This window comes from Brachycentrus maculatus, unplaced genomic scaffold (genome assembly GCF_059751285.1).
Source record: "Brachycentrus maculatus isolate JH-2025_06_01 unplaced genomic scaffold, ASM5975128v1 h1tg000370l, whole genome shotgun sequence".
NCBI lineage: Eukaryota > Metazoa > Arthropoda > Insecta > Trichoptera > Brachycentridae > Brachycentrus > Brachycentrus maculatus.
In genome coordinates, this window is record NW_028281119.1 from 2,931,422 (window position 1) to 2,958,480 (window position 27,059).

At 31.4% G+C, this 27,059-nt stretch overlaps 1 protein-coding gene across 5 annotated transcripts in view; it reads left to right on the forward strand.

Annotated features, from left to right (window-relative positions):
• LOC148303406 (eye-specific diacylglycerol kinase-like) overlaps positions 1 to 27,059 on the forward strand; it is a 192,776-nt gene that overhangs the window by 66,587 nt on the left and 99,130 nt on the right. For all 5 annotated transcript variants that reach the window (XM_088270063.1, XM_088270059.1, XM_088270060.1 and 2 more), the window contains one exon: positions 11,201 to 11,327. In XM_088270063.1, coding sequence (XP_088126189.1) covers positions 11,201 to 11,327 — 127 coding nt within the window. The remainder of the gene's footprint in view (positions 1 to 11,200; positions 11,328 to 27,059) is intronic.

The following is a 27,059-nucleotide window of genomic DNA, read 5'->3' on the forward strand; positions in this document are numbered from 1 at the left end:
AGCTGTCTTTGTTTAGAGAAACTAAATAATGATATTTAGTTTCAACAAATTAGTACGGGGGATGAATGTACCTACAACAAATTAAATTAGGCTTATCATAATATTATTGCTCAGAACGAGTCTTGCTATTTTACTCATCAATGTCGTAATATAAGCTTGTAAATTTATTAGGAATTAAACTCTGAATATAATTAAGTTTGGAAACAAATTTATCAATATTGTTGTTTGAAATTCTAGAACATCTATTTTTAACAATCTCCTTATCATTACACGTTCACTTTGTGTAATACCACTTACAAACACTTTTTAATGACTGCCGGTTCCGGAATAATCATTCCATCATCAGGTCAACTGTATACTACAGGTGACCTGATGATGAAATGGTTATTCCGAAACCGGTAGTCATTAAGTAGTGTTTTATGTGATATTACTGAGAAGGAGAGTGCTATATTATCAAAACACAATATAAACAATGTTTTTAACACATAAAATATATATTTTTTAATAATTTTTTCTTGATAGATACCACTTTTATTTCAAATCTATTGTGACACGTGTTTCAATGCATTCCGCATCATTTTTCAACAAATTTTGTTTTATGGTTTTTTTGCTGTGACTTGATTTTTGTTTAGTTAGTGTTGTGTATACAAGTGTCATTGTATACCACATGTGTGAATTAACGTCTCGCTTAGTACGTTTTCGGCTAGAATTCTAGACGAATGATCACGTACTAGATCTTAAATGATTTATTATGCTCAGGGTAGACCTATTTTTATATGGCTGCTGGTCGATTTTTTATTTTCTGTATCACGTTTCGACGAATATCGATTAAATGAATTTTTATTGGTTCTGTTATTTTTTTTAACAGTCGAGTGCTAAATGTTCAGAAGTTTGTCTCGTCAGTTAAGTTCTTCCTTCAGGTAATTATGTGAATTTTATTATAATTAGGCAATACTAAGATTATTTATATATAAATTTGGTGTTTAATTTGTACAACCCCATTTTAACGTGTCGTGTTGGGTTGTGGTCCCGTGGTTAGTGTCGCAGACACTTGAGTCAGAGTTTCTCGGTTCGAACACACTCTACCACAATTAATTGTAAACAAGTACACTAAGAAAACAAATTAGTAGTGGAACAAAATGAACGAACGAAAACATCCTTATTCATTGTAAACCAAGTAGAGGGTACAATTTATTCATGGACGTTACTTGTCGCTTGGAAGAAACTGGACCTTTAAACGCTCTCATTACTCGGTATTTAGTCGTCTGGTCAGCCGGGGTTAGCGCTCCTATTATTATGTTCCGACTCGTGTGACATGTTCCTATGTTACTACGTACGCGACCCACGCTTTCGTTCCTAAATAGATCTTTCATTGGCGATCTGGCGCAAATATAGAATTCTGTATTTCTACATGCCAGTTAATATTCTCGATGGATTTATTAATAAGTCGCAATAAATAGGTACGTTCCGATAAATGCGCTTTGGAAATACCAAATAAATATCGTGTGCAGGTATTTTTTAAATCGTAACACAGAATTTTTTCAATTATATTATTAATTTAAATTTAATTTAATTTAATTTATTACTTGCGTTGGATCTATTATATACAAGTTTTTATAGCATATTTAGTTTATTTCTCTTAATAATGATAGTGGATGTGTACAATCAGAGGCGATCCTCTCGTTATAGAAGATGATGTAAAAAAAGTTATTTATAGTAATTTCATTTTTAGTAAAAACGAGATGAAATTCAAATAAAAAAATCGTCCGACATACTTTCATTAAAGCATTTTTAACTTTATAAAAATAATATTATGTATAAAACAACATTTTTCAGTTTATTTGCCTCCTCTTATATTTTTTCCTGCCTTACGAAATATTGCTTTATCGAACGCAAGCTGCTCATGCTTATTTGAAAGCAATATATGTGTTCATAATAAGAAGAAACATTCGTATAAAAAAATATACACAGAAGCGATATGTAACATTTAATTTTTCTGGCATACGAAGGTCACACACAGTCCCAGGTATCAAAATACCTATATTGATAAGGTGACAAAAATAAATAATTAATCTGTTTTGGTGCTGCATTTATTCATACAGTCAATAAATATGAATGAGTTTCACTTAAGAGTGTTTAATATTCCCACAATAGATACATCCGTAGAAAGAAATACACTTGGGTCTCTTTATATGCGGTAGATACGTTCCGCGGGGAGTCGCACTAAAAAAAATCGCATAAAAAAAGACTTGAACTACATGCAAAACTGGGGGAAAGGTTCCATTATTTTTTAAAACCGCATAACTTCAAATCAGTATGATAGAATGTACCAAAAATAGCATAAAAAAGTTCATAAAAAAAACATAAAAATAAAAACAGAAGAGCTTTTTTCTTAATTGAATATCCGCATATGGGAAATCGTTTTTTAGATACATCTTCAATTCAAATTACAAGTGCTTTTTCTGTTTTTCCCAATAAAGTCATGAATACGATGTAAGATTTGAGCTTAACTTTGTGCTAGTGACACAATCACACTTTAATGGTTGTAACCTGCACAAGTCTAAATTTTAGATTTTTTTATGTGAATTAGCATAAAAAATACTTCAATTACATACAAAAATAAGGGATAGGTTCCACTAAATTTGAAAATCGCATAAAAAAGATCCGCATAAAAACAGACCCAAGTGTACTTAACTAACTGAATTTAAATGAAAACAGTAAAATTTAGTTTTCGAGTAGAATAAGGGGAAGCACAATTGAAAACTTCCTTTGCCTAGCAAGTTTTCGACTGGGCTTTTGTTTTGTGCGTTCGTCGAGCGCGATTTTTCATTAATTTATTGATCAGAGATTTTCAGCACCCAGGAAATGATTCCAGAGAACCTCATGTAATTCGTTCACTTTCGTTTAAAGTAATTGTCGAAACAATATTTTTAAATGAACTTTTCAAGCCTCCTTTTTTTCATCTTGCATTTTTTCACAAACAAGATTTTGAAACTAAAATAAGAACGTAACTCGCGTTTGAAATATTTTTTTTATTAATAAATGTAATTTTTCGTCTACGAAACTGTTTCTCTGTTAAAAACTAGTTTTAATTAAAAAATACAATTTAAAATTGTAAATTAAATTATTACACTCAGTCACATACAAAGGTCAAGTCATGAACAATTAAGAAAATTGAGAAACACATAAATTTTCAATTCTGATAAAACATTAATTGATTATACGCTTTTCGAAAATAAGTCACCATTATTATCTATGTTTCCATTGCTAACAGTTCCACCCCTGAACCCCTCCTCCGTTTATTTCCCCACCAAACTCTATATATACCCGAATATTTATTTTCCTTGTTAGTTTTAGTAATCACCTGTAAAATCTGTTTTCGAAACTAGTCCTGTGTAATGTAATAAAACTCGTGTGTAAGTTTACAAGTATACAATTGTTTAATTTAAAAAAAATCAACATGTCAAAAAATACACATGTGCATACTATTTTATTATTTAATAAAAATAAGTTTTAAATGAAATTGCATTTCTTTTTACTTTTACTAAGATACAAAAAAAATGTTTCACTTGTCACGACCTACCTATCAAAAAGGCTAATGGTGCCTCGAGGCTGACAATTCATTTATTTTCCGTCGTATTAAAATAAAAGAGGCAGTATTTTCTTTGTAAAATGTTATTTTTTTACTGGTAGAATATTTTAACCGTAATTTCTGCTTTTCATATCTATTATGGCCGTATTGTATCGGTATTGTTAACTTCTCAGTTAAATATCAGCATAAACTTGAATTGTGTCTGTGTTTTTTTTCCTTTTAAAGGAATAACCTGCTAAGCCTCTTCTTAGATTCTCGTCTGCAGGAAGGATAGTAAAAATAGGGAAGGTTTATACGAAAAATACCAGAAAAATCCAGACCATTTGAAAATAAATATTTATTGAATTCATTTTTTAATTAGCGGGAATCGAATCGAGGTTTCGCAGTTAAGCGTCTACCCAACTATGCCACTTCGCCTCATGCTTTGTGTTGTGAGTTTTTTTAATGACTTTTTACGAAATCATATTTTTTTCTCAAATTAAAAAGTAGGTGTCATTTATAAAATAATTTTATGAACCATTCACGTGATTTGAAAATTTATTAATATATTCAGCGATGCAAACTAGGTTTTAGTCGTTTTTTAAAAATAAAATTGGCATAAAGGTAAAAGAATTAGGCAACAACTAAGTACCTTTTTTTCATTTTATCTAAACAGCGACCAGAATTAATCGCTACTGACCAGTTTGATGATGTCAGTGATGACGAGACCCGGTACGTGGTTAAATAAAATAAAAATGGAAAAGTCATGTAGTCGTTGTTTTATTCTCATATAAAATAAAGTTACACCAAATAATTATAGTAAAATAAATATAAAGCTAGTGAAAATGGGTAACTTAAATTTTTTTATAGATTGTTTTGTAAAATTTTATGCGTGTGAATTCTCCAGAAATTACAATACGTATTTTGAAATAAATTTTACAGCAATTGAATTATAAGCGTTTATAAATATTATCGTGGATATAATTCTTGAAATAATTGAATTTTAACGATAAAAATTATAAAAATTATAATGTAAAACTTCTTTATTTTTAACCATTTTTTATTGGTAGTACTTTTCTCCAACCGGTTTCGACAAGAATCTCGTCAGGGTTAAACATAAGTAGTTTTATTTTATTAAGTTTGTAAAATGTGCCCCAATGTGCGAAAAACATTAAGAAAATAAAGTCAATAATTTATTTCACTGGTTTAATTGGTAGATTCAATAAAATATTATCTATGTGGTTAACGCATCATCAAGAGCGATCCTCTTCAATTTGTTTCGGTATTATTGCATCACTGTGGCTTTAATTAATCCATTGAATTGGAGCTTTGTTCGGTCACCGCAGGCTGCACAGTTATTACTCGATTTGAAAGCATTCGTTTATTTACGAATTTCGTGCCATGTCTGCTAGTCCATATTTCTGCCATTTCCAGGTCACTTGGCTTGATTCAACACGGCGGCTTTTTATTTGCTCGATCGGACAAAATTTAACCTCATCAAGGGATGGTTTTCAGCTCTTTCCGCTCGACTTTTCTAGGTCATCACCGAGCATAGAAACGTACAAACTGAATTACATGATTAATATAATTATACGATGGGAGTATTATCAATAGTTGAAGCGGTCACTTTGTGATTTTCCGTTTATAGCTGTTAAATCGGTAGTGTAAAGGCAAAGGGGTATATCTGTCGCAGACCAAATTTTACAGGAGAGCAAAAAAAACTCGTGAAATTAAATAACTCATTTGTTTTATGTATTTTTCTATGTACATATCTTAAAAAAAACTAAATAAGTATTGCAATTGCTTTTGCCAGATTATGGAGGAATACACTATTTTAGACATTTTGTGGAACAAACTTAGAAAATTAAAAATTTGACAGATATTATCCCTTTGCCTTTACACTACCGAAATATAATTTCGTTTAGCAAATGAATTAATACGATATGGAGCTTACACCATCTTTATCAGAATTGAAAAATGTACGGTCGTTATTATATTTTTAAGTTTTTTTAGAAATATGACTGAATGGTCACGTTACGTCTTCTGAAATTCGGTGCCTAGAGGTAATTTTATTTTATAAAGTTATAAGTTTCTTTGTTGAAGTATTTTTTTAATTTTTAACAATGTATCCCGGCCAGATTATCTGTACAATATATTCTTGAAAGAAAGGTGATATAGTCTGTGCTTCAGGCACTAGTTATATATAATGTTTAATAAATAGAGAGAGATGAATAGTGAGTGAGAGAATCATTTCTATTGGTTTGATTATCCTGGGAATGAAACTCGTGATCTCGTGCAGTACCTAGCTTGTCGGTTTTTAATCATGGTAGGCAGAAAGGTGGATAGTTAAATAAGGTAGGCACCACTTAGTAAACTACATAATATAGGCACTTTTCCTTTTCCACCTATATGGAATAGACGCCCCCGATCTCATTACCATTTTAATCGGGTCATTGAAAAATTACAGTTATGCATTAGACATGTCTCAAATTTCCTTTCGATTCTCTGATGATCGAACATTTTAAATGACACTTTAAGTTATTACAAGGGTAAAAAATAACTCCTCCTTAATAAATTCAATTTATAAAAAATGAGATAAATAAAAAAAAATTATTACCACAACCATTTTCTACCATTTGACACACCGAGCTTACGTGAAAAATAAGTTAAGTAATAGATCAGTTGACGAATTATAATACTTATTACTTACTCTATATTTTAAACCGATAGAGTTTCCTGATATTCTCTATTCGGCTGAAAAAATCGCTTTCATACTTGTTTGCCCGTCTATTAAAGATTCATGCTCTTGTACGTTTCATATCTGTGGAAATATTGTTCCGAATATTTACATTTTTAATCAAACGACTCCAACTAACATAGGTAGGAACCAATACAAGGCCTAGCACTGCTTTTTAATCTAGAAATACACGATCAATACTAGTTATCAACTATTAAAAACATCATGAAAAGTATGATATTTGCCATTTTTAATATTAAATGGTCGTAATCGAAAAACGAAGTTCATTAGTTTAGATAAAAAATATGTTTACATTTTCTGTTTTTACGGTATGTAGGTAACACACCTACAAATTCACAATTTGTTTTTTTTTAAATCGCAGTGAACTTTGTCCGGTCGCCTCAAAATACCTTTTATAAATATTTTACTGTATCAAAAACATCATATTTTACCTTGACGATATATAAAGATAAATACTAGTATGGTATAATAGAGGTTTCAAAAGAGACAAAACAGTGCCTTAAACGTTTGTTCCAACGATACAACTTTTGAAAAATAATGCAATGTATGTATGTATTCAATAATGTATAAAGTGCACACTTACGCCAGTCAATACCAGGTCGTAAATCCTGGAATGCTCAGACTTTCATAGTCTCTCCGTATAGATAGATGCAGTGTCTGCGTTGGGACACATTTATTAGTTTTATTTTATTTTATTTGACTTTGGGGTGTGGACCTGTCTTCCGAAATTGATTTCGAATTTCAAGGTCGTAGAAGAAAAAACACTGTAAGAGCACGATTTAAAAAAAAAATCTGGATTGTACTCATCTGAACTTGATATTTTAGATGTGATTTTCAAATACAAATTGTGGAGGCTTACTTTTCTTAAGTGCTTTTAAATAATTTCGATATCGTCCATTAATATGTCTCTCCCTGTATTAAGATGTAGTAAATGTTTGCCTTCTGTGAATTTAAAAATGAAAAGCGTATCCAAGTTTAGCGCTTTGTGCAATCAGTTTGCGGGGATGTTATAAAAAATAACTACATATGCCTTTTTTTCTTTTTGAAGATATTTTTGGACACATTCTTTTATAGAATTAAAAAATTTCGCGTTTAAAAAAAATGTTTAAGGAGTTTAACTTAATAGTATTAACTATACTTTATACTTGATTTCCGTATATTGTATAAAAGTACTACGTGGTAGCGTTTTTATCCTATTTCGCCCGTGATCGGATTGTTGTATAGGTTTATTAAAACAGTAAAGCAATAAGTTTTTGATTCCGAACAATAAAAGCTTTGGAATAAATTTTAATCAAAAGAATTTCGTTTTGAAATGGATACTCCTTTGATTTTTTTTTTAGTTTTTGAAACATTGATTATTTAGCTTTCGCTTGTTTGTTTTTAAATTAAATTAAATTAAATTTTATTACAATTGCGAATTGAAAGTGAACGGGTTCTTATTGTATTTTTATTATTTATCAATGGATTTTCACCCTACCGACAATTTATAATGCCAGGTCGTAAGCCCTGGGATGCTCAGACTTCCTTGAAAACGAATGATGTTTCATCTCACATTGGAACACTTATTGGTAATATTGATATATCATTCGTAAGGCGAATAATCTATTTTCTAGATCAACAATGATAATTTTACTTTTATTTGATACTAAGAATGAATCAGAATTATGTTACTGTCAGTCAGCTGAGAGAATATTGAAATAAATTACTTACGGTGTGATTAAAATTATCACATTAAAATAGTTATTAAATGGCTTTAGTTTCACCATTTTAATATTAAGGTTATGATTTCTGTCTAAATGCAAGCTTTTTTTTCATTTACTTTTTTAAAAATGTGCATATTCGTATGAAAAGAATGTATTTAAATATGTTGTCAAGCAGGAAAATATTTTTTTAATCATTTATCCTGAATGCGATTATTTCAACGTGTACGTTTTGTGAAGCCTTTTAAAAAATATAGGAAAAATTTGATGACAAAAGCAACTTTTATGATTGGAAAAAAACATTGAATGCTTTGTATTTTAGCATTAATGGAATGACGCACTACGCGATCATTAAAAATACACGTATATTTCAAATTGGTTGTCGACCATTTTCCAACCAGCATATTTAGTTTTTTTGGATGATAAACATTACACACCAGTTCTCTAATTAATCAGACAATAAAACGTATATATATATAAATATATATATATATATATATATATATATATATATATATATATATATATATATATATATATATATATATATATATAATAATTTTAAATAAAAAACAAGTTTAATTTCCGTTATGAAAATGCCACGTTTTCCTCTGTTGGAAACAGGAAAACTTTGAAACAACGGGAGGTGTTTCCTTGAGGTATGGCTTTTTTTATTAATCCACATCGTGTTAATTTTTTTACTATAGTTGTTTTGAATTTGCTGACATAGGTGAAATAATTCATTTCACATATTCCTGCAAAATCGCTTCCTTTTCTCTCAAACAAATTTCAATATTTTTTCTTTAAACATCCGATACCTGCTGATATATTTTTTCGCGTTCATAAATCAAAGTTGTAATAGAAAAAGTAGCACTTTTCTGTTTGCCTTCGGTTAGGAAGATTTATGCGATGTTGGGTACTATACAATTTTCTATTTGGTCTTTCCTTGGAAGGGCTAAGCAAACAAAACCATTTCATGAAATGTCTAGATAACGTCACAAAGATTACTCGATGTTCGTAGAACTTACGTGTAAAAAAGAAATGATATATTTTTTGCAGGTATTCCACTATTGTCTTTAAAAAAATAGATTATGTAAGATAAATATTAAATGTCTCAGTTGAACGTGGAATGATAACTTTACTTTAATACGAACTGAACTTTTTTTTCCAGTGAATATGAAAGATTTTGATAACAAAAACATACATGCACACTCTATTTTCTCGCTACTTTTATATATATTGAATAGTATATGTAACAGAATATTGAATTCGCGAAAAAAACACTAAAGCATCTTACAGCTTTTAACCCTCATACGCCAGGACTCTGGGGAATTTAAAAAATACTTTCGATGTTTCATATCCGTACGCTTTCCGTGTGACGTTCTTTAAACACATGGCTACGATTTTGGCAATACGGTAAACCAATCGAACAATGTCGATGAAATAATAATTTTGACAAAATGCCTGCAATAATGCCTAAATGTTTCCTTTTTACAAAAAAAGCAGACCCTTAAATTCGATGGTTCAAATCTTTTAGTGACTGTTAAGGCTTATTTCTATTACGTACCTTAGACTTTATTATCTCATAGAAATTCATGTACGCAAAAATGTGACCATCATTGATTTAATGACTTGGGTGAAATTGTGCCTAATCGATTTTTTATAAAATTTTTAAAATCCATGTTTCTGCAATACTAAGGGTTAAATATCTTTATAAATATTTTATCAACACTGTTCGCGTATAAAATACCGGAAATATGACGTTTGTAATATATCGAAATGTGTTAAAGTATAATATGAATTCGTAAAAGTTAGAAATTTTAAAGCACATGTGGTAAAACCACCGAAAGTGACTTTTTCTAAAGTTTCGTAACAGGCTTTCGAATAGTACTAAAAGTTTCTAAGCCGTTGAAAAGTTTTCCGTATTTCGGGACATGGAATCTTTATATGAAGGTACTTACAATCCATCAGTATTTCAAAACTTCGGAAAATTGATAATTTGAACCTTTATTGTGACATGATTTTGTGGGAGATTTCATATTTAACGCATGTTTTATTCTTTTACTGAAATAATACAAGGCGTCCTATATTATGCAATTGGTAAAGCAATTAAATAATATTTTATAAACAGTTGTGACGTGAATATTTATTATAAACCTGCTTAATATATTATTATTATACACATTTTTAAATGACGGATAACATCCTTGAGCTTATATTGCATGAATTAATTATATTATAAAAAACTAATGTGACTCGTGTTTATGAATTTTCAGTGTTAAAGACGTGAATAACTCAGCCACTTTGTTAGATTTTTCTGTTTCAGAAGCAACAGATGCTTTCATCTACGGGTTTGATTATTAACTGTTAATATTTAATATATATATGATATATACGACTAATATATATTATATAAATATCAAAACATGATTTCTAATACCGATCATTCTACCTATTCTATCATTATCTTATGAGATTACAAATACAATGCTTAGTATTAAGTGTATTAGTGATTAGTCATATTTTCTTATTTTGTTTTTACCTTATGTTTTTTATATTTTCTCATTTTCTCATTTGTTTATTTTAAATATGCTTCTTAACTTATGTTTTTCTTTTAAATATGCTTCTTGTGCCTATTTATTATACCTGTTTATTGTTTTATATTTTGCCATGTATTATTATAAGTTTTGGTTATTTCAAAAAATCTTTTTTGTTACTTTATTATTTGTGTTCCAGTCTTGTTAACCTTAATCCCATGTCCCAAAATGAGAAATATAAATTACTTATCGGGAATATTATATGTAAATATGACTTATGAATGTAATATGTTTTGAAAAAAAAATATCATCCTTTGATGACATCGTCAAAATGTGTCGATAAAACCAAGTACCTAGACGTATGTATTGCCTAGTTGTGGCATCGTTTGAAAATATCCCAAAAAAGGTGAAACAACTTTCACACATAAATTCAAGTAAATTCTGTTATAAATTGAGTTTTTATCAGTATTTTATTTTGAGGTACAATTTGATACATTCATATCTAAATAGTATTTCAACATGTGCTAGCCACTATCGTTCAGCACTCTAACATTGCTGTCAGATTTAGTGTTCTGCTATTCCCCGGAGGTGGATACAATGTATGCAAGACTGACGTGCGCTGTTCGTGTTGCAGGAAGACGGGCCCCCGAGAGCTGCGCTGCACGCCGGACTGGAGCGAGGCGGCCGTCAGTGGGGACCACCTCTGGTCGCCCACTTCGGTCTCCGGGGACTGCTGCTATGTAGGCGACCAAGACTGCACGGCAAGTACCATACTATTTGCGATTTATTCAATAATATTTTATATATACATTACAAACTAATATTTAAAGCGTAGACATACATTCAAACATAAATTAGAGAGTAAGCAAGAAAATTCTTGTTAACCTTCCCTTCCCGGTGATATGTATTTGCTACAGCTCAACTTTTAAACTCAATATAAAATCTAATAGATACGGGCTTAGAATTTTTGTATTCCTCTGTAATATAATTATGTATTACATAAAATTATTATAATATAAAGAGATGGATTGACAGCTGGGAATCAAAATCACAGGAGGCTAACCCCTCTTAAAAACAGGTCACAAGGCCTACTATACCAAGCAAAAAAAAAAAACAAGATGGTTGTTCTCTCACCCAATCGGTAGAACCAACCTTCCGATGGAAATGCCATTATCGTATCATAAGCGTATCACCTTGCATATCATACTTTTCCACAGCGGTGAGGAAAATTAAGAAGAGCCTTTGAGAGGAAAATATTCCTTCTAGTGTAATTCTTGGTTGTGTCCACTTATTCTTTTCTATCTTACCTACTTGTCTATATACATGCATGCATGTATGTATACGAATATACATATATACTTCACCTTTCCTTCAAGTGTTAACTATCAAGATAACACTCCGTTTATATGATGCGGTGCCCTATGCACCATCAGGTGCGGATAAGGGTTTGAAGGAGTAGAATATGTGTATATATTTTTTAATTTTTTAAATTTATTTATTTATTTATTTCAGATACATAGATACATTCATAGATACATATTTATTTCATAGATACATTTACTTTATGTATTACGGCCCTTTGGCATGGCCTGTGTTGAGCCGAAATACTAACATGTTAATACAATTTATTTTTTTAGATTGGTGGTATATATATATATATATATATATATATATATATATATATATATATATATATATATATATATATATATATACATATATATATACATATATATATATATATATATATATATATATATATATATATAAATATATATATATATATATATATATATATATATATATATATATATATATAAATATATATATATATATATATATATATATATATATATATATATATATATATATATATATATATATATATATATATATATATATATATATATAGATATATATATATATATATATATATATATATATATATATATATATATATATATATATATATATATATATATATATATATATATATATAAATATATATATATATATATATATATATATATATATATATATATATATTTACATCTCAACAAAGATGAAGAACAATATGGAAGTCTTGGCATTGACGGGGCTTAGGACCGTCATAATAACTCATGACTCCTATAATTGGAGATAATCCAGATTTGTGAACAAGTAATTGGACACACTCAAATTGTTATTCATATATGTTTTTTTTTGTATTGTATAATAATTTATGAAAAGAATTGTAATGTACGTAAAAGAAAAATTAATTAATAAATGGCAAATAAATAATACAAAATATGCGAAATGCCTTGAGGAGTACAATATTTAGCTCACATCGACTTTATTAGCGTGGGGACGCGTATATAGCTCGCATAGACTTAATTAAAGTGGAGGCGAGCAGAAAGCTCGCATCTTCTTAATTACAGTGGAGGCGCGTAGATCCGCGATGCCAAGTTTTCCGACTGTACGCGACTTCGAGCCCTACTAACCGAGCTTATAAGCCATAACAATTTCGACCGGTTATGTTTAAACATTTTTTTTTTACCTTTCTTCCCGATTCAGTGTTTACCGTCAATTTTTTAATAATTCAAAAGTAACAATAACATTGCCAATTACGTAAAATTTATTTATTAAAAAAAATTAAACACTTGAATATACCAGTTAATGAGTTTTATTTATATATACGACTAGTTTAGAAAACTTACAGATGTTTTCATCCTGTGGTAAAAATTAAAACTATAATAAATAATAATAAGTATTATATATAACAAAAAATATATTATAAATATGAATATAATACAATAATTTTCGAAACTAGTCGTTTATATAAATAAAACTGAAAGTGGTATATTCAAGTGTTTAATTAAAATAAAATCAACATGTCATTCCACAAAGTTAATGCCGAATCAATAAGTAATAGAATTTATTTATTTATTACCATTGCTCATTTTGGGACATGAGATTAACGTTAACAAGACAAAAACAGATAAGAAAGTTACAAACGAGAAAAAGATCAAATTGTAAAATATAAAGGCCGGGTCAGGAGTCGTAATAATCGCCGGGTATGTATGAATCTGGAAGAGGCAAAGAATGTTTGCAAAGGCAGAGTGGTGTGGCGTTCGATCCTCTCTGCCTACCCCTGCGGGGAAGAGGCGTGATGGTTAATTTGTTAGTTAAAATTTGTATTATATTAAACCATATCCGCTCCCTGTGTGGAGCAGATAAGAGTCCACAAACTGTCCCAGGCTTTTCTGTCGGCTGTCAGCTCCCTTGTATCCTGCCAAGTCAGGTCCGCGTCCCGAAGTTATGACGAGAACTGCCGACGAATTATCAGCAGTGGTCGTCCTGGGCGACGCGAACCTGTTGCTTTGTAAAAGAGGCAAGCTTGATTAAGGCTTTCGGGAGGCATGCGGAGTACAAGGCCAAGCCAACCGGATTGGCTTTTTCTTGACGACAGTTGTGACCAAGGTTTGCTGCGTTCTACACCTTATCTCCTCATCTCTCATAAAGTCAAACCTCAATTAAAAGGCACATAAAAAAACATAAGGTAAAAACATGTTTAATCGAAAAAAAATTGAAAATATGACTAATCACTAACACAAATATCTTTCCATAAAGTATATTTTCTTATTTTATTATTAGATTAAAACCAATATTTTTTTTTTTTTTTTTTTTAGCTTTTCCACTTTTTTATTTGACCAGCGACCGGGTTTCGTCGTTACCGACATCATCAGACTGGTCTGATGATGTCGGTAACGACGAAACCCGGTCGCTGGTCAAATAAAAAAGTGGAAAAGCTAAAAATATTGGTTTTAATCTAATAATAAATTAAAAATGCAATTCCATCACGAAGTGTCATTGGATAATATAAATCTATATTTTCTTATAATTTTTTATGGATCTCTGACTGGTTATTACTTTATACGAGTATTATTGAAGAATTTATTCTTTATCGTGTTATTACATCTATTTTTATTTGTTTTTCAATCTTTATGCCTATATATGAATAAATTAATAACGATTTAAAAAATGTTTTGATGAAATCGACAAACCTTTAACACGTCATCATCGTTACATCAACTTGGCAAATCATGATATCATGACACATTTAGTTATTCTTGTATAATACGTAATGCCTCGATAAAAAGCTGCTACTTGTAAAGCAAATTAGATTATTCAGGTCAGGAAAAATAAAATAGGGTTACGTTTGTCTACCTACTCATTGTCCGCCTCCGTGGTGTAATGGTTACTGTGTTTATCTACCATGCTGAAGGTTCCGGGTTCGATTCCCAGCGTGGGTAAAAATGAATGTTCATGATTTTACAATCTAATATTTATTTTATAATTTCCTGGACTGGTGTCTGAATCGCAGGAGTGATCACCTCGCCTTCATGTAAGTAACGATCATGATAACACTGCGTCAATACGATGCAGTTCCCTATGCACCATTGAGTGCGGATAAGGCCAAGAAGAAGGAGACCTTCTCCTACTCAAACTCTCAATATTTTGTCAAATAATGATACGTATTTTGATTTAAATGTCAAACAAAAATCAAACAAAATTATTAATTATTTTGTTGTCTTAAACAAAAATTGTCATGAATATGCTATTAGACAAAAGGATAAAATAAGACTACCATTATTGAAAAGAGCTGAGTCGCAAAATTGCTTGATGTATAAGGGTTTAAAAATGTATGATGAGATGCCTGAATGTATGAAGAATGAAAAGTGTCTGAAAGAATTTAAAAATAAATGTCTAAGTTACTGTAAGGAAATGTAAATATATAAAGATGATGTAAATGTATATAATAGTTTATATTAGTTTTAATATAAGCTAACTTAAGAAATAAATAAAATAAAATTGAAATATATATATTTTTAAACAATATTATTTTTCTTTGTATTACCTACTCGTGTACGTATATCCAAACGGTACATGGGAAATTGCATAATATTCAGACGATGATCCTTAATTAATTAATTATAAAGTTATCATTCCTGCGTTTCTCGGATATAAAAGTGAAATACATTCGAAGGGATACAGATAATCTAAGCGAAAAAGCGCAGGATGAAATAAATTGCTGCTACATGAGAAAGAAAGCAGATCATGAAAAGAAGTAACTTTTAATTAATGAGCACGGGAGTTATGGCTACGATGCTAAAGATTTTATACTGGTACTTGTACAAGCTTGTGTGATATTCTAGTAGCCGGGAATTTGTACCTGAAATATAATAATAATAATAATAAAACCCTTATCCGCAACCCAATGGTGCATAGGGCACTGTGTCATATTAACGCAGTGTTTGTACCTGAAATATAATAATAATAGTAATAAAACCCTTATCCGCACCCCAATGGTGCATAGGGCACTGTGTCATATTGACGCAGTGTTATCTTGATCGTTTACACATGAAGGAAAGGTGATCAGCCCTCCGCTTCAGGTACCAATCCATGGTAATATTGAATAAATATTACAGTGAAAACAAATCACTTATATTTATTTTACCTCCCTTGGGAATCGAACCCGGGACCTCCAGAACGGTAGCCGAGCGTGCTGACCATTAACCAAAACTACTGTTTTTATCTTGCGCCTATTTGCCTTTGCAAATCAGTATGGCGTTCTATACTGTCTACCTACCCTTACGGGGAAGCGGGGTGACGGCTAGTTAATTAGTTTTAATACTTTATTGTAATGATTTTTTTCTCTTTTTCTTTATTGTAATGATCTCTGACGCCTTTCTTTGCAGTGAGAGCCTTTGCATTAATATCTCATTTTGTATTTATAGCCCTGCACAGGAAACTCGTACCAGGGAGACATCCCTCGGTCAGGGGTTATTAGTTTGCCCTGATCTGGGTTTATTGCGAGTCAACTTTCACTCAGGATGTGTTGTATTGAGAAATGGGAAAAATATCGCCGGGGTATAAAATTTTGAACGACAGATACTAAAACTTGTCGCAAATGACATTTATACGGGCTCCCTGATGACGCGTATTGGAAACTGATGTACATAAAAATATATACAATACTGCATGGAAACTGATGTGTATAAAAAGTAATATATTTACAAAAACTGGTTATATGCGTGAATAAATATTTTATATTTCATCAAGGAAAAATCTTTCAGTGGTAACTCAATTCAATGTTTTATTTTGATAATGTATGTTTAGTCAAAACTATGTGCTCGGATTTCTTGTTTGAAGGAGTAAATTAAACTTTGAATATAAAATTATTAAAAAATACATATTTTTTAAGAAATATATATGAACTTTTTTATTATAATTCTTTTAAAACCTTTTTCTCAAACGTTATTATTGAAGAAGGTTATTGTTATGTCAATGTTCATTTTTAATTCTTACAGCTGTAACTTTTATACTAGTATGTAAATATTCAAAAATATTTGTTGAAAATTGAAAACAAAACAGTTTTTAAAGATTGTTCTTTATCTTTCAAACATAAAAAAATATATTCTTATATTTTAAAATGTAATGTCTAATTTCTTACGAGACAAATTATGAATCTTACCAGCATATTAAGCTAAGTGGTGCTTTGTGGGTGTATAGTTTGTATAATATAGATGTATTTGTTGCACAATAAGTATTACCGCTCAGGCAATTATTTTTGGATCATCCATAAGATATGTGTGAATTTATAAAAAAGTTCTTTTGAGCATTCTTGAAACTAATTTTAAACAAAGAGGGGTCACCTTGTGCAGTTTATTTTCTCATTAATACGATTAAAATAGCGCGTCTACTTTATCAACTGTTAAGTGGGAAGATTTAGATTTTTGTAAGAAATTATTATATAAAAATTATCAATTCTTATATTTATGTTATGCAAATAGGATATATAAAAAAATACATTTAAAAGTACGAGTATGTATATAATACATTGATACTCAAGAACCTTCACGTTTTTTGCGAAATTGTTTACATTGCGTATTTAAATCCTTAAATTTCTATTCACCACAGGAAATAACACTAGATCCACTAGAAATAACAAAAACCCGTTTTTACCGTTTCACAATAAAAAAACGCCAATAATTTATATTCTAATGTCAATCCATTCTTGCAATTTGTTAGATTTTTTTATTATTTTGGAATCTAAAAGATTCTGTGATATTGATTTAATTTTTTTATATTTTTAATTAAAATTACTTCAATCATGTATTAATATGTATATCGAATAAAATTAACATCCTAATGAGTTTTTGTCAATGCTTAAAGTATCATATTAAATGATATCGGTATTTTGTGCGATAATTTATGTAAAATACCGCCACCGCCAAGCAGATTTATTCAAGCAGAAAAGCTTTGAAAATACGGTTTGGTAATCAAACAGCTAATCATAAATCATAATTATTCGCTCGACTACCGTGATTAAGGGCATAAATATTCAATCTCGCAAAACAATATTTATACGGTGTCTTGCAAATTTGTCTCAGTTATTTTTATTCTACATTTAGTAGAGATTTGAAATGTTGTTAATTGTATTTTTTTGCCATCTATGTTGGATCGAGATAAATTTTTATTAAGCAAAGACTCTTTTATTTGCATGCAAAAAAAAGCAAAATGTAGTTGCATAGTGTTGTGAACTCATATACACTGTGTCACGAAATTGATCAATATATTTAGGAAGAGAATTTGAGTAGTGTGGTTGTCAATTATGGGTAGAATTGGTGAATGTCGCACGTGTGTAAAGTAATCACTTAACCAGCCTATGACAGGTTGAGATGTCAACACTGTTTTGATAAATTCTTTACCTGACCAAAAATAACAGCTTGGAGTATTGAGAGAATTGAATGGTTTAAAGTGACAGAGGCTTTTACAAGTATACATCATCATAATCACACTGGTCTTGACACAAAAAAAATCTTCTTCTTCTTCTTTTTGTAGATCCTAAGGATCTGTTTGTGGCTCCGCCTGTCGCTCTTGGGATGTTGAATGCCAGCTATCTTTCCATCTTTTTGGAGGTCTGCCTGAGGGTCTGCGTCCTTCAGGGTTTCCTTGAAGGGCGATACGTGGAAGTCTGTCTTCTAACATTCTGTTTTCTTATCGCTCCGCTGTTTGCTCATTCCAGTATCGTCTTCGTTGTCGTCCTCACCTCACGATAAATAAAACAAAAATCGATATTATTATATGTAAAAAATCGATAATACAAAACAAAAATCGATATTAATAAATGTAGCGTTAATCGAAATAAAGGCTTAATGGTAATATCATGTTTATTCTTGTCCAATTCTCGACACTCAACGTAATAATATTATTTTCTAGTATTATGTATATAAACATGGCATTGTTTCCACTGAGAAAGCCTCTGCACACTAATGTATTTAATATTTTACATAATCGATTTATAATCGTTTGTTATATTCGACGAACGCAGAGTACGAGTGTATCGTTAGTTTCAAGTTAAACTTGACACTGATATCTTGTTCCGTGTTTGGCTATGAATTATTCACGACCGTGGTGAACCCACTATAAGTTATTGAACCTTACATGACGTGGATTCTACTCATTTTCAATATTTAAGGTCAATAAAAGTTTAACGATATGTTATGGACGATAGGACAGTCTTACAATCATTTTATTGACTTGTCAACAATTGCATTTTACAGGTTACAAAAAAGATCTATTTTTTATAAAGTTTGAAAATGATGGATGTCATTATTTTATCAGGGTGTTAACATATTATTTCTACAGCATTTTCAGTGTGTGCAAATACTTGTTCACAAAATCTGGATTATCTCCAATTACAGGAGTTATTTTCAAATTATTTTTTGACATCTCATCAAAGATGGAAAAGAACTTCCAAGAATTTGAGTAGTGTGGTTGTCAATAATGGGTACAATTGGTGAATGTTACACGTGTGTAAAGTGATCACTTATTCCAGCCTATGACGGTCGTCAGCCCCGTAAATGCCCAGACTTCCATATTCCTCTTCATCTTTGATGAGATGTCAAAAAATAATATGTTTATTCTAGTTTATAATTCAGCTGAAAAAACAAAACTTTCTTTATTATTTTTTATCAATTTATATTTAAAACTAAGATATCTTTCAAGCGGTTGGCGTATTTTTGAAGTACCTTGATATGCTTCAGTGGTTTTCCAATAGCTGACTTAATATCAGAAATTTGTATTGTGGAGTTTTTTCTAACATTTTTTTATGTGTCACGTAACCATGAATTTTAAATGTTCTCTGATATTAATAATAACAGGAATTCAGTAATTGAATTATGTCTTTAAAATATCGATGTATGATGATGTATTTAGTATTTATGTAGTTTGGCGTTTCCATTTAATTTGACACTTCTAAAGTTTGTCGTTAACTTTAAGCGATAACATATAAAATTATATTATTTGATGGATGATAGTGTGACGGTTTGAATTTCAGTTTGATCAAACTTTGGGGATATGAGTCTTGAAGTAATAACTTCTTACTTTTGTTTACTTTTGAACGTTATGTGTGGTAATAGCTAATCGACTAAATTTTTTTTTGTTTTATACTAGACTCGTCAGAGTTCCCATGAGACTTTACTGTATTAATATACTGTATAATGTATTTTTTCGAAATGAGTACGTGTTTTTTTTAATGTTCCTTAAAATACTAGGAACTTTCTTATTTACACAACTTTGTAGATGGTAGGTTGAGCAACTTCGAGTGTTATAGCCATTGGAGCTTTTCTCATTTTCCTCTTTGCAATTACATAACTTATTTCTTCGTTTTTTTCCCGTATAGCACTAAATTTATTATTGTTTGATTATATATTACACATGATAAGTTAATAGATTATCTGTGTTAATAACTTCTTCACCGATTTATACAAATAAAGTGTCATATACATTAAAGTTATTTAAATGCCTAAATATTTTGTTGTAATCTTTCATGTATGTTTTATATTGGAAAAGATACATTTAAGTATATATATATATATATATATATATATATATATATATATATATATATATATATATATATATATATATATATATATGTGTGTGTATATATATATATATATATATATATATATATATATATATATATATATATATATATATATATATATATATATATATATATATATATGTATATATATATTTATATATATAAACCCTTATCCGCACCCCAATGGTGCATAGGGCACTGCGTCATATAAACGCAGTGTTATCTTGATCGTTTACACATGAAGGAAAGGTGATGATGGTATAAATATATATATATATATATATATATATATATATATATATATATATATATATATATATATATACATATATATATACATATATATATATACATATATATATATATATATATATATATATATATATATATATATATATATATATATATATATATATATATATATATGTATTTCTTCTCCGTCTTAATCCTCATTGCTGAGGGTTGTGACCCTTGCAGAAGCAATGACTCTTCTCCAGTTATCCCTTGACTGCGCTGCACGTAGCGCTCCAACCACTGAGGTGCCTGCTGCTGCCTTAATTTGATCGGTCCATCGTGTGGGGGATCTTCCTCTCCCTCTCTTTCCCTCCAGGCTACCGATCACAACTAGGCGTTCCAGGCTATCCTCGTTGCCACGCGCAACGTGTCCAAAGAACTGGAGAATCCGTCGGGTACAGATATTGGCCAGAGACAAGCCATCCAAGCGTAGTTCCTGGCGAATGGACTCATTGGTGCGTCTAGCTGTCCATGGAATTCGGAGCATGCGCCTCCAACACCACATTTCGAAGGCATCAATTTTTCTCCTTTCTGCTGCTTTTATAGTCCATGTTTCAGCAGCATAGAGAAAAATGGAGTGGACCAAGCTCCTGACAAGCTTCATCTTGGTGTTGTTACTCACACCCCGGTCTTTCCAAATTTTGTCTAGCTTAGACATGGCACTTTTGGCGATGGCGATACGACGTCTAATCTCTCCTTCACAAGTTCCTTCATTGCTGATTTGAGATCCAAGGAACTGGAACTCGTTTATTATCTCTAAACCTTCCAGTGAGTTCCCGAGATCACCAAACTTCTTAGATCGATCTATGATCATGATCTTGGTCTTGCTTTGGTTAATCTCTAGTCCCAGTGCCTTGCTCTCAATCTCTACTCGTTTAAGGAGATCTACCATCTCTTTTGGGTCTTTGGCCAAAAGTGTTGTGTCGTCCGCATATCGTATATTGGACAGCTTTACGCCAGCAATGGACACTCCTCCATTCCATTCGTAGAGAGCCCTGCGCATGATGTATTCCCCATAGATGTTAAACAGGTCAGGGGAGAGTATGCATCCCTGTCTTACACCTTTCTCAGTGGGGAAGCTTGCAGTGTTTATGCCATTGATTCTTACGATTGCCTTACTTTGGGCATAAAGTCCATGGATGAGTTTTATCAAATGGGATGGGACTCCCATCTCCATGAGTACTTTCCACAGATGTTCCCACTTCATGCAGTCGAAAGCTTTTTTGTAATCGATAAAGCATAAAACTGTTGGCGTCAGGAACTCTCGGCTTTTTTCGATCACTTGGCGGATGTTGAGGATCTGCTCTCTTGTTCCTCTTCCTTTCACAAAACCAGCTTGTTCCTTTGGTATTTGCCATCCAATGTAACTGTGTAATCGTGCTTTTAGAACATATAGCATTATCTTGCTGGTGTGAGAGATAAGTGCTATTGTCCTATAGTTTTCACACTTTTTGGATGAGCCTTTTTTGTGAAGAGGAATGAAAACAGATTCAGCCCATTCCTGCGGCCATGTTCCCGTTCTCCATATGAGTTCTTTTAGAAGCTCGGCCTGTATGCAGTCATTGCCGGGGGACTTGTTGCATTTTAGTTTTTTCAGTGCATTTCGAATCTCTTCTTCCAAAATGTCGGGTTCCATGGTTTGATTCTCAAAGGAAGGACTTCCTGCTGTTGAGGTCTCGGCATATAGTCCGGAGCAGTAACCTCGCCATCTCTCCAAGACGCTGCCAATGTCCGTCAGAACGCTTCCATTTTGGTCCTCTATTGCCCATGTCTGAGGTTTGAAGGCACGGGTTAAGAGTTTAACCTTTTGGAAAAGATCCTTTGTAGTGACGCTATTCGCTTTATCTTCTATCTCAGCACAGATATCCGAAATTTGTTTATTTTTTGTCTCGTCGGCAATGTCTTTGTATATCTTTATTGAGCCTAGAGTATTCTTGTTTCGCTTCTGCAGATGAGGTTCCTTTTACTCTCATCGCTTTTCGCTTTGATATCATATCCCATGTGGGGTCTGATATCCAAGATTTCCTCTTTTCATTTCTCGGCTCCTGATATTTCATTGCAGTCTTGACAATTTTCTCTTTGAGACTGTTCCAACGCTGTTCGACATTTTCTGAGGAGTTTACGTTGAAATCAGCGTCTTGTTTCCTGATATCTGTGCCAAAACATTTAATTTAATTGCTGGCTCATTGAGGTTTAAAGTTTTAAACTTATCCCTCTTTTTATAATTTTGAACTTGGCTCTGATTTGTGCAATCAGCAGATTATGATCAGAGCCGCAATCTGCACCAGGATAAGTTTTAACATTACTTACCGATGACCTCCAGCGGCTATTTATCATGATGTAATCAATCTGGTTGCGACATCTATCACCCGGTGATATCCATGTGTATAGGCGTCTGATGTGCTGTTTAAACCAAGTATTCATGATTGTCATTTTTTCTTCAATAGCAAATTGGATCAAACGTTCACCTCTATCATTTTGGGTGCCAATTCCATAATGGCCAACTGCACCTTCGAGGTAACTGTTTGATCCAACTTTTGCATTGAGATCACCAATAACCATTGTTATTTCTTTATTGGGTATTTGAGCCAGCGTTTCTTTGAGAGCAGAATAGAAAAGATCAATAACTTCATCTGGAGCATCGGCAGTCGGTGCATACACTTGTACAATATTCATTTTGCAGGGTTGAGTGTTCAGTTTGATGTGGATCATTCTGTCATTAATGGGGTTATATCCAATGACAGACTTACTTAACTGAGATGTTAAAATTACCGCTACCCCACTAAATGTTGCATTTGCATTGCCTGAGAAGTATATTGTATTACCGTTTGCTGTTGTTAAGTGTCCATTTTCGGTCCAATGTGTTTCTGAGACTCCTAATATGTGTATGTTATGGTTGGTCATTTCTTTTTCTAGAATATCCGTCTTTCCTGGCAGGCGTAATCCTCTGACATTCCAGGTGCCAACTCTGTGTGTATTACGCACGGATATTCTTGTATTGGAATTAGCTTCACCAGTCGCACATTTCCCACATGGTGCCTGGTGCGTCACACCGATGTGCCCGGTCACCGATTTCCCACCTTGGGGCCCGGACCCCCAGAGGCGCCGGGTGTCAACCGGATCGCTCGACGGCCTTCCTATTTGTTTGCTTGCTTTCATTGGGTTGTCTTGGGAAAGTAGTGCAGTGGTTTCCCGTTGCCTTCTGCACCGCAGTACTCCAGTCGTTGAGGCTGTTGCAGCTGCGCCTGGAGTAATCTGTTGGGCAACCGTTCTGGCATCCATTGCCTCCGCTCGCTTCCAGTTCTGATGGGTACTGCTGCCCTCCATCAGTGCAGTAGCCCAGCTAACTCGGGCTGTGGATGCCGGCTGTCCAGTTTCCTGGCAGCCATCATCCTTAGGTACACGGCCTGCACCGGGACCATCCATATATATATATATATATATATATATATATATATATATATATATATATATATATATATATATATATATATATATATATATATATATACATATATATATACATATATATATATATATATACATATATATATATATATATATATATATATATACATATATATATATATATATATATATATATATATATATATATATATATATATATATATATATATATATATATATATATATATATATATATATACATATATATATACATATATATATATACATATATATATACATATATATATATACATATATATATATATATATATATATATATATATATATATATATATATATATATATATATATATATATATATATATATATATATATATATATATATATATATATATATATATATATATATATATATATATATAATATGTATATATATATTTATAAATATAAACCCTTATCCGCACCCCAATGGTGCATAGGGCACTGCGTCATATAAAGGAAAGGTGATCAGCCCTCCGCTTCAGGTACCAGTCCAGGGTAATATTGAATAAATATGACAGTGAAAAAATCACTTATATTTATTTTACCCCCCTTGGGAATCGAACCCGGAACCTCCAGAACGGTAGTCGAGCGTGCTGACCATTACACTACGGAGGCGGACGCATTAGTATGCATATTATATTTAAAAAAATCATTTAAACCTTTCATTGCACAAACATAACAAAACTTACACAGCAAAACAAAATATTACACAGCAAAATATATCTACATAGAAAACAGATTTTGTATCGAAATAACAGAGTTGTGGCAAATTTAGCGGCAAATTTGGCAATTTAAAACAAACTAAGCGGATTTGTGTGACGCGGCATCAACAAATAACGTTGCCATGCGTCGTAAATAACGATGTTAAATTATTCAAATATTGCAATTTTTCAATTGTAATTACTTGGAGGGATCATTGGCAGTATTACTCAAGATTTACGGGACTGCAGCGTTGTTTGACTATCTACTGTTTTCAATTTAAAGAATTTGTATTTTAATTGAATAATTCACATTTTTTCTTTTAAATTAATAAGTCTTTCTTTTTAACAAAATATTTATAATTGATTTATCAAATCCATTTTTATGCACTGGTACATACTCGTAATACGTGTATTGTAAATGTTTAGATTTTCAATTTTCTCTTTATTTTTAGATAAATTTGTTAAAATAAAATTGATATTTTTAGGGCGTGAAAAAATATTTCAGTATCAGTAAATTGAACAAAATTTTCTTTGCTACTTCTTCTTCTTCATCATCTTGCTATAGGCCTAGTGGCCTGTTTTTAAGAGGGATTAGCCTCCCGCGATGTCGATTCCCAGCTATCTACCCATCTTTTTGGTGGTCTGCTTGGGAGTCGTCTACCATGGGGTTGGCCGTACAGTGCGATGTGGGGGAGTCTGGATGGTTCCACTATCCTCACATGCGCATACTATTGTCTCCTTCGTTGCCTTCCCAACTTAACGACATCTTCGATCTCGCATATTTCCCTGATCCAGGCGTTTCTTATTTTATCTCGAAGACTCTTGCCTGATATGGTTCTTAGAGTCTTCATTTCTGACACCTTTGCTACTTATATTAGATAAAATAATAAAAATATATTTTGTCTCAAAATTTATATTTAAAGTATTTTATATCGTTAAAAATAAGTTTTAATGTAACGGTCGACTTCTAGGATTAGTGTAAAATTAGTGAACTGGTACCATCACCGGTTTGTATGTCTTGTAGTTGAAGAAAAAGAAGAACGGCGCTCTATCATAACTTGAGTAGACATATTTACTGTATTTTGAAATATTTATGTCATGGTTGACATATTTACACAAAATATACCGTAGTTATAAACATAAGGGTATTTACAGGGCTTGTGACCTGTCATAGGCTGGTTAAGTGATCACTTAACCAAACTATGATAAGTTATAAGCTCTGTTAATACTCAGATATTCATATTCTGCTTCATCTATGTTGAGATGTTAGAAATGTAAGAATAACTCCTACATGAGAAAATCATATTTGTGAACAAGTATTTGGACACACTCAAATGTTGTGAAGATAAAAGTGTCAAGTTCTTATAATGTATTACACACATTATTTAGTTAGGTTAATCCGGAAGCCAAAATTCGGAAAAGTCGCAGTTGTCCACTTACCACTATTGCGAGCGTAGATATTGAGGAAGGACATTGTTAAATATTCGCTCGCAAATTACGCACCGTTGAGTATTCCGATGGAATGACAAGTAGAGACAAATACCACACATAGCTCATTAGTCTATTATGATATGTTTCTGCCGTGTTTGCGATTTGCGCAGTTAAAATAGTATTATTGTTTAGCTTATGAAATTCAAATCTCTGTTACCCCAAACAATGCCAAATGTTACTATGTGTGGTGATAATCATATTCACAATAATTCTAGTATTATTGAGTAACTTAATAGAAATACAAGTCAAGCGTTAATACATTGATGTTATAATCTGATGCTGTATATGGAAATTAGAGGCAATTCAGTGTTAGTACGATTTTACTATTCTAACGAGTCAATTTAGTACAATTTTACTATAAAACCATATAATATAATCAATAAGTGGCGCACATCCTTCGAAAGTGCGAAGTTTTTACAATGTTGAATTTAACGAAAATAAACTGTCTGTAAAGTTATTCTATAACGGTATCTTATTTTCCTTGAAAACGATACATAAAGTTTTTTTTATTAATCAATCAAAACTTCCAACCATGAATGACAGTCACATAAATGAATAAGATTTAAACGTGTTGCATTAATAATAAAAATACACACTAAATA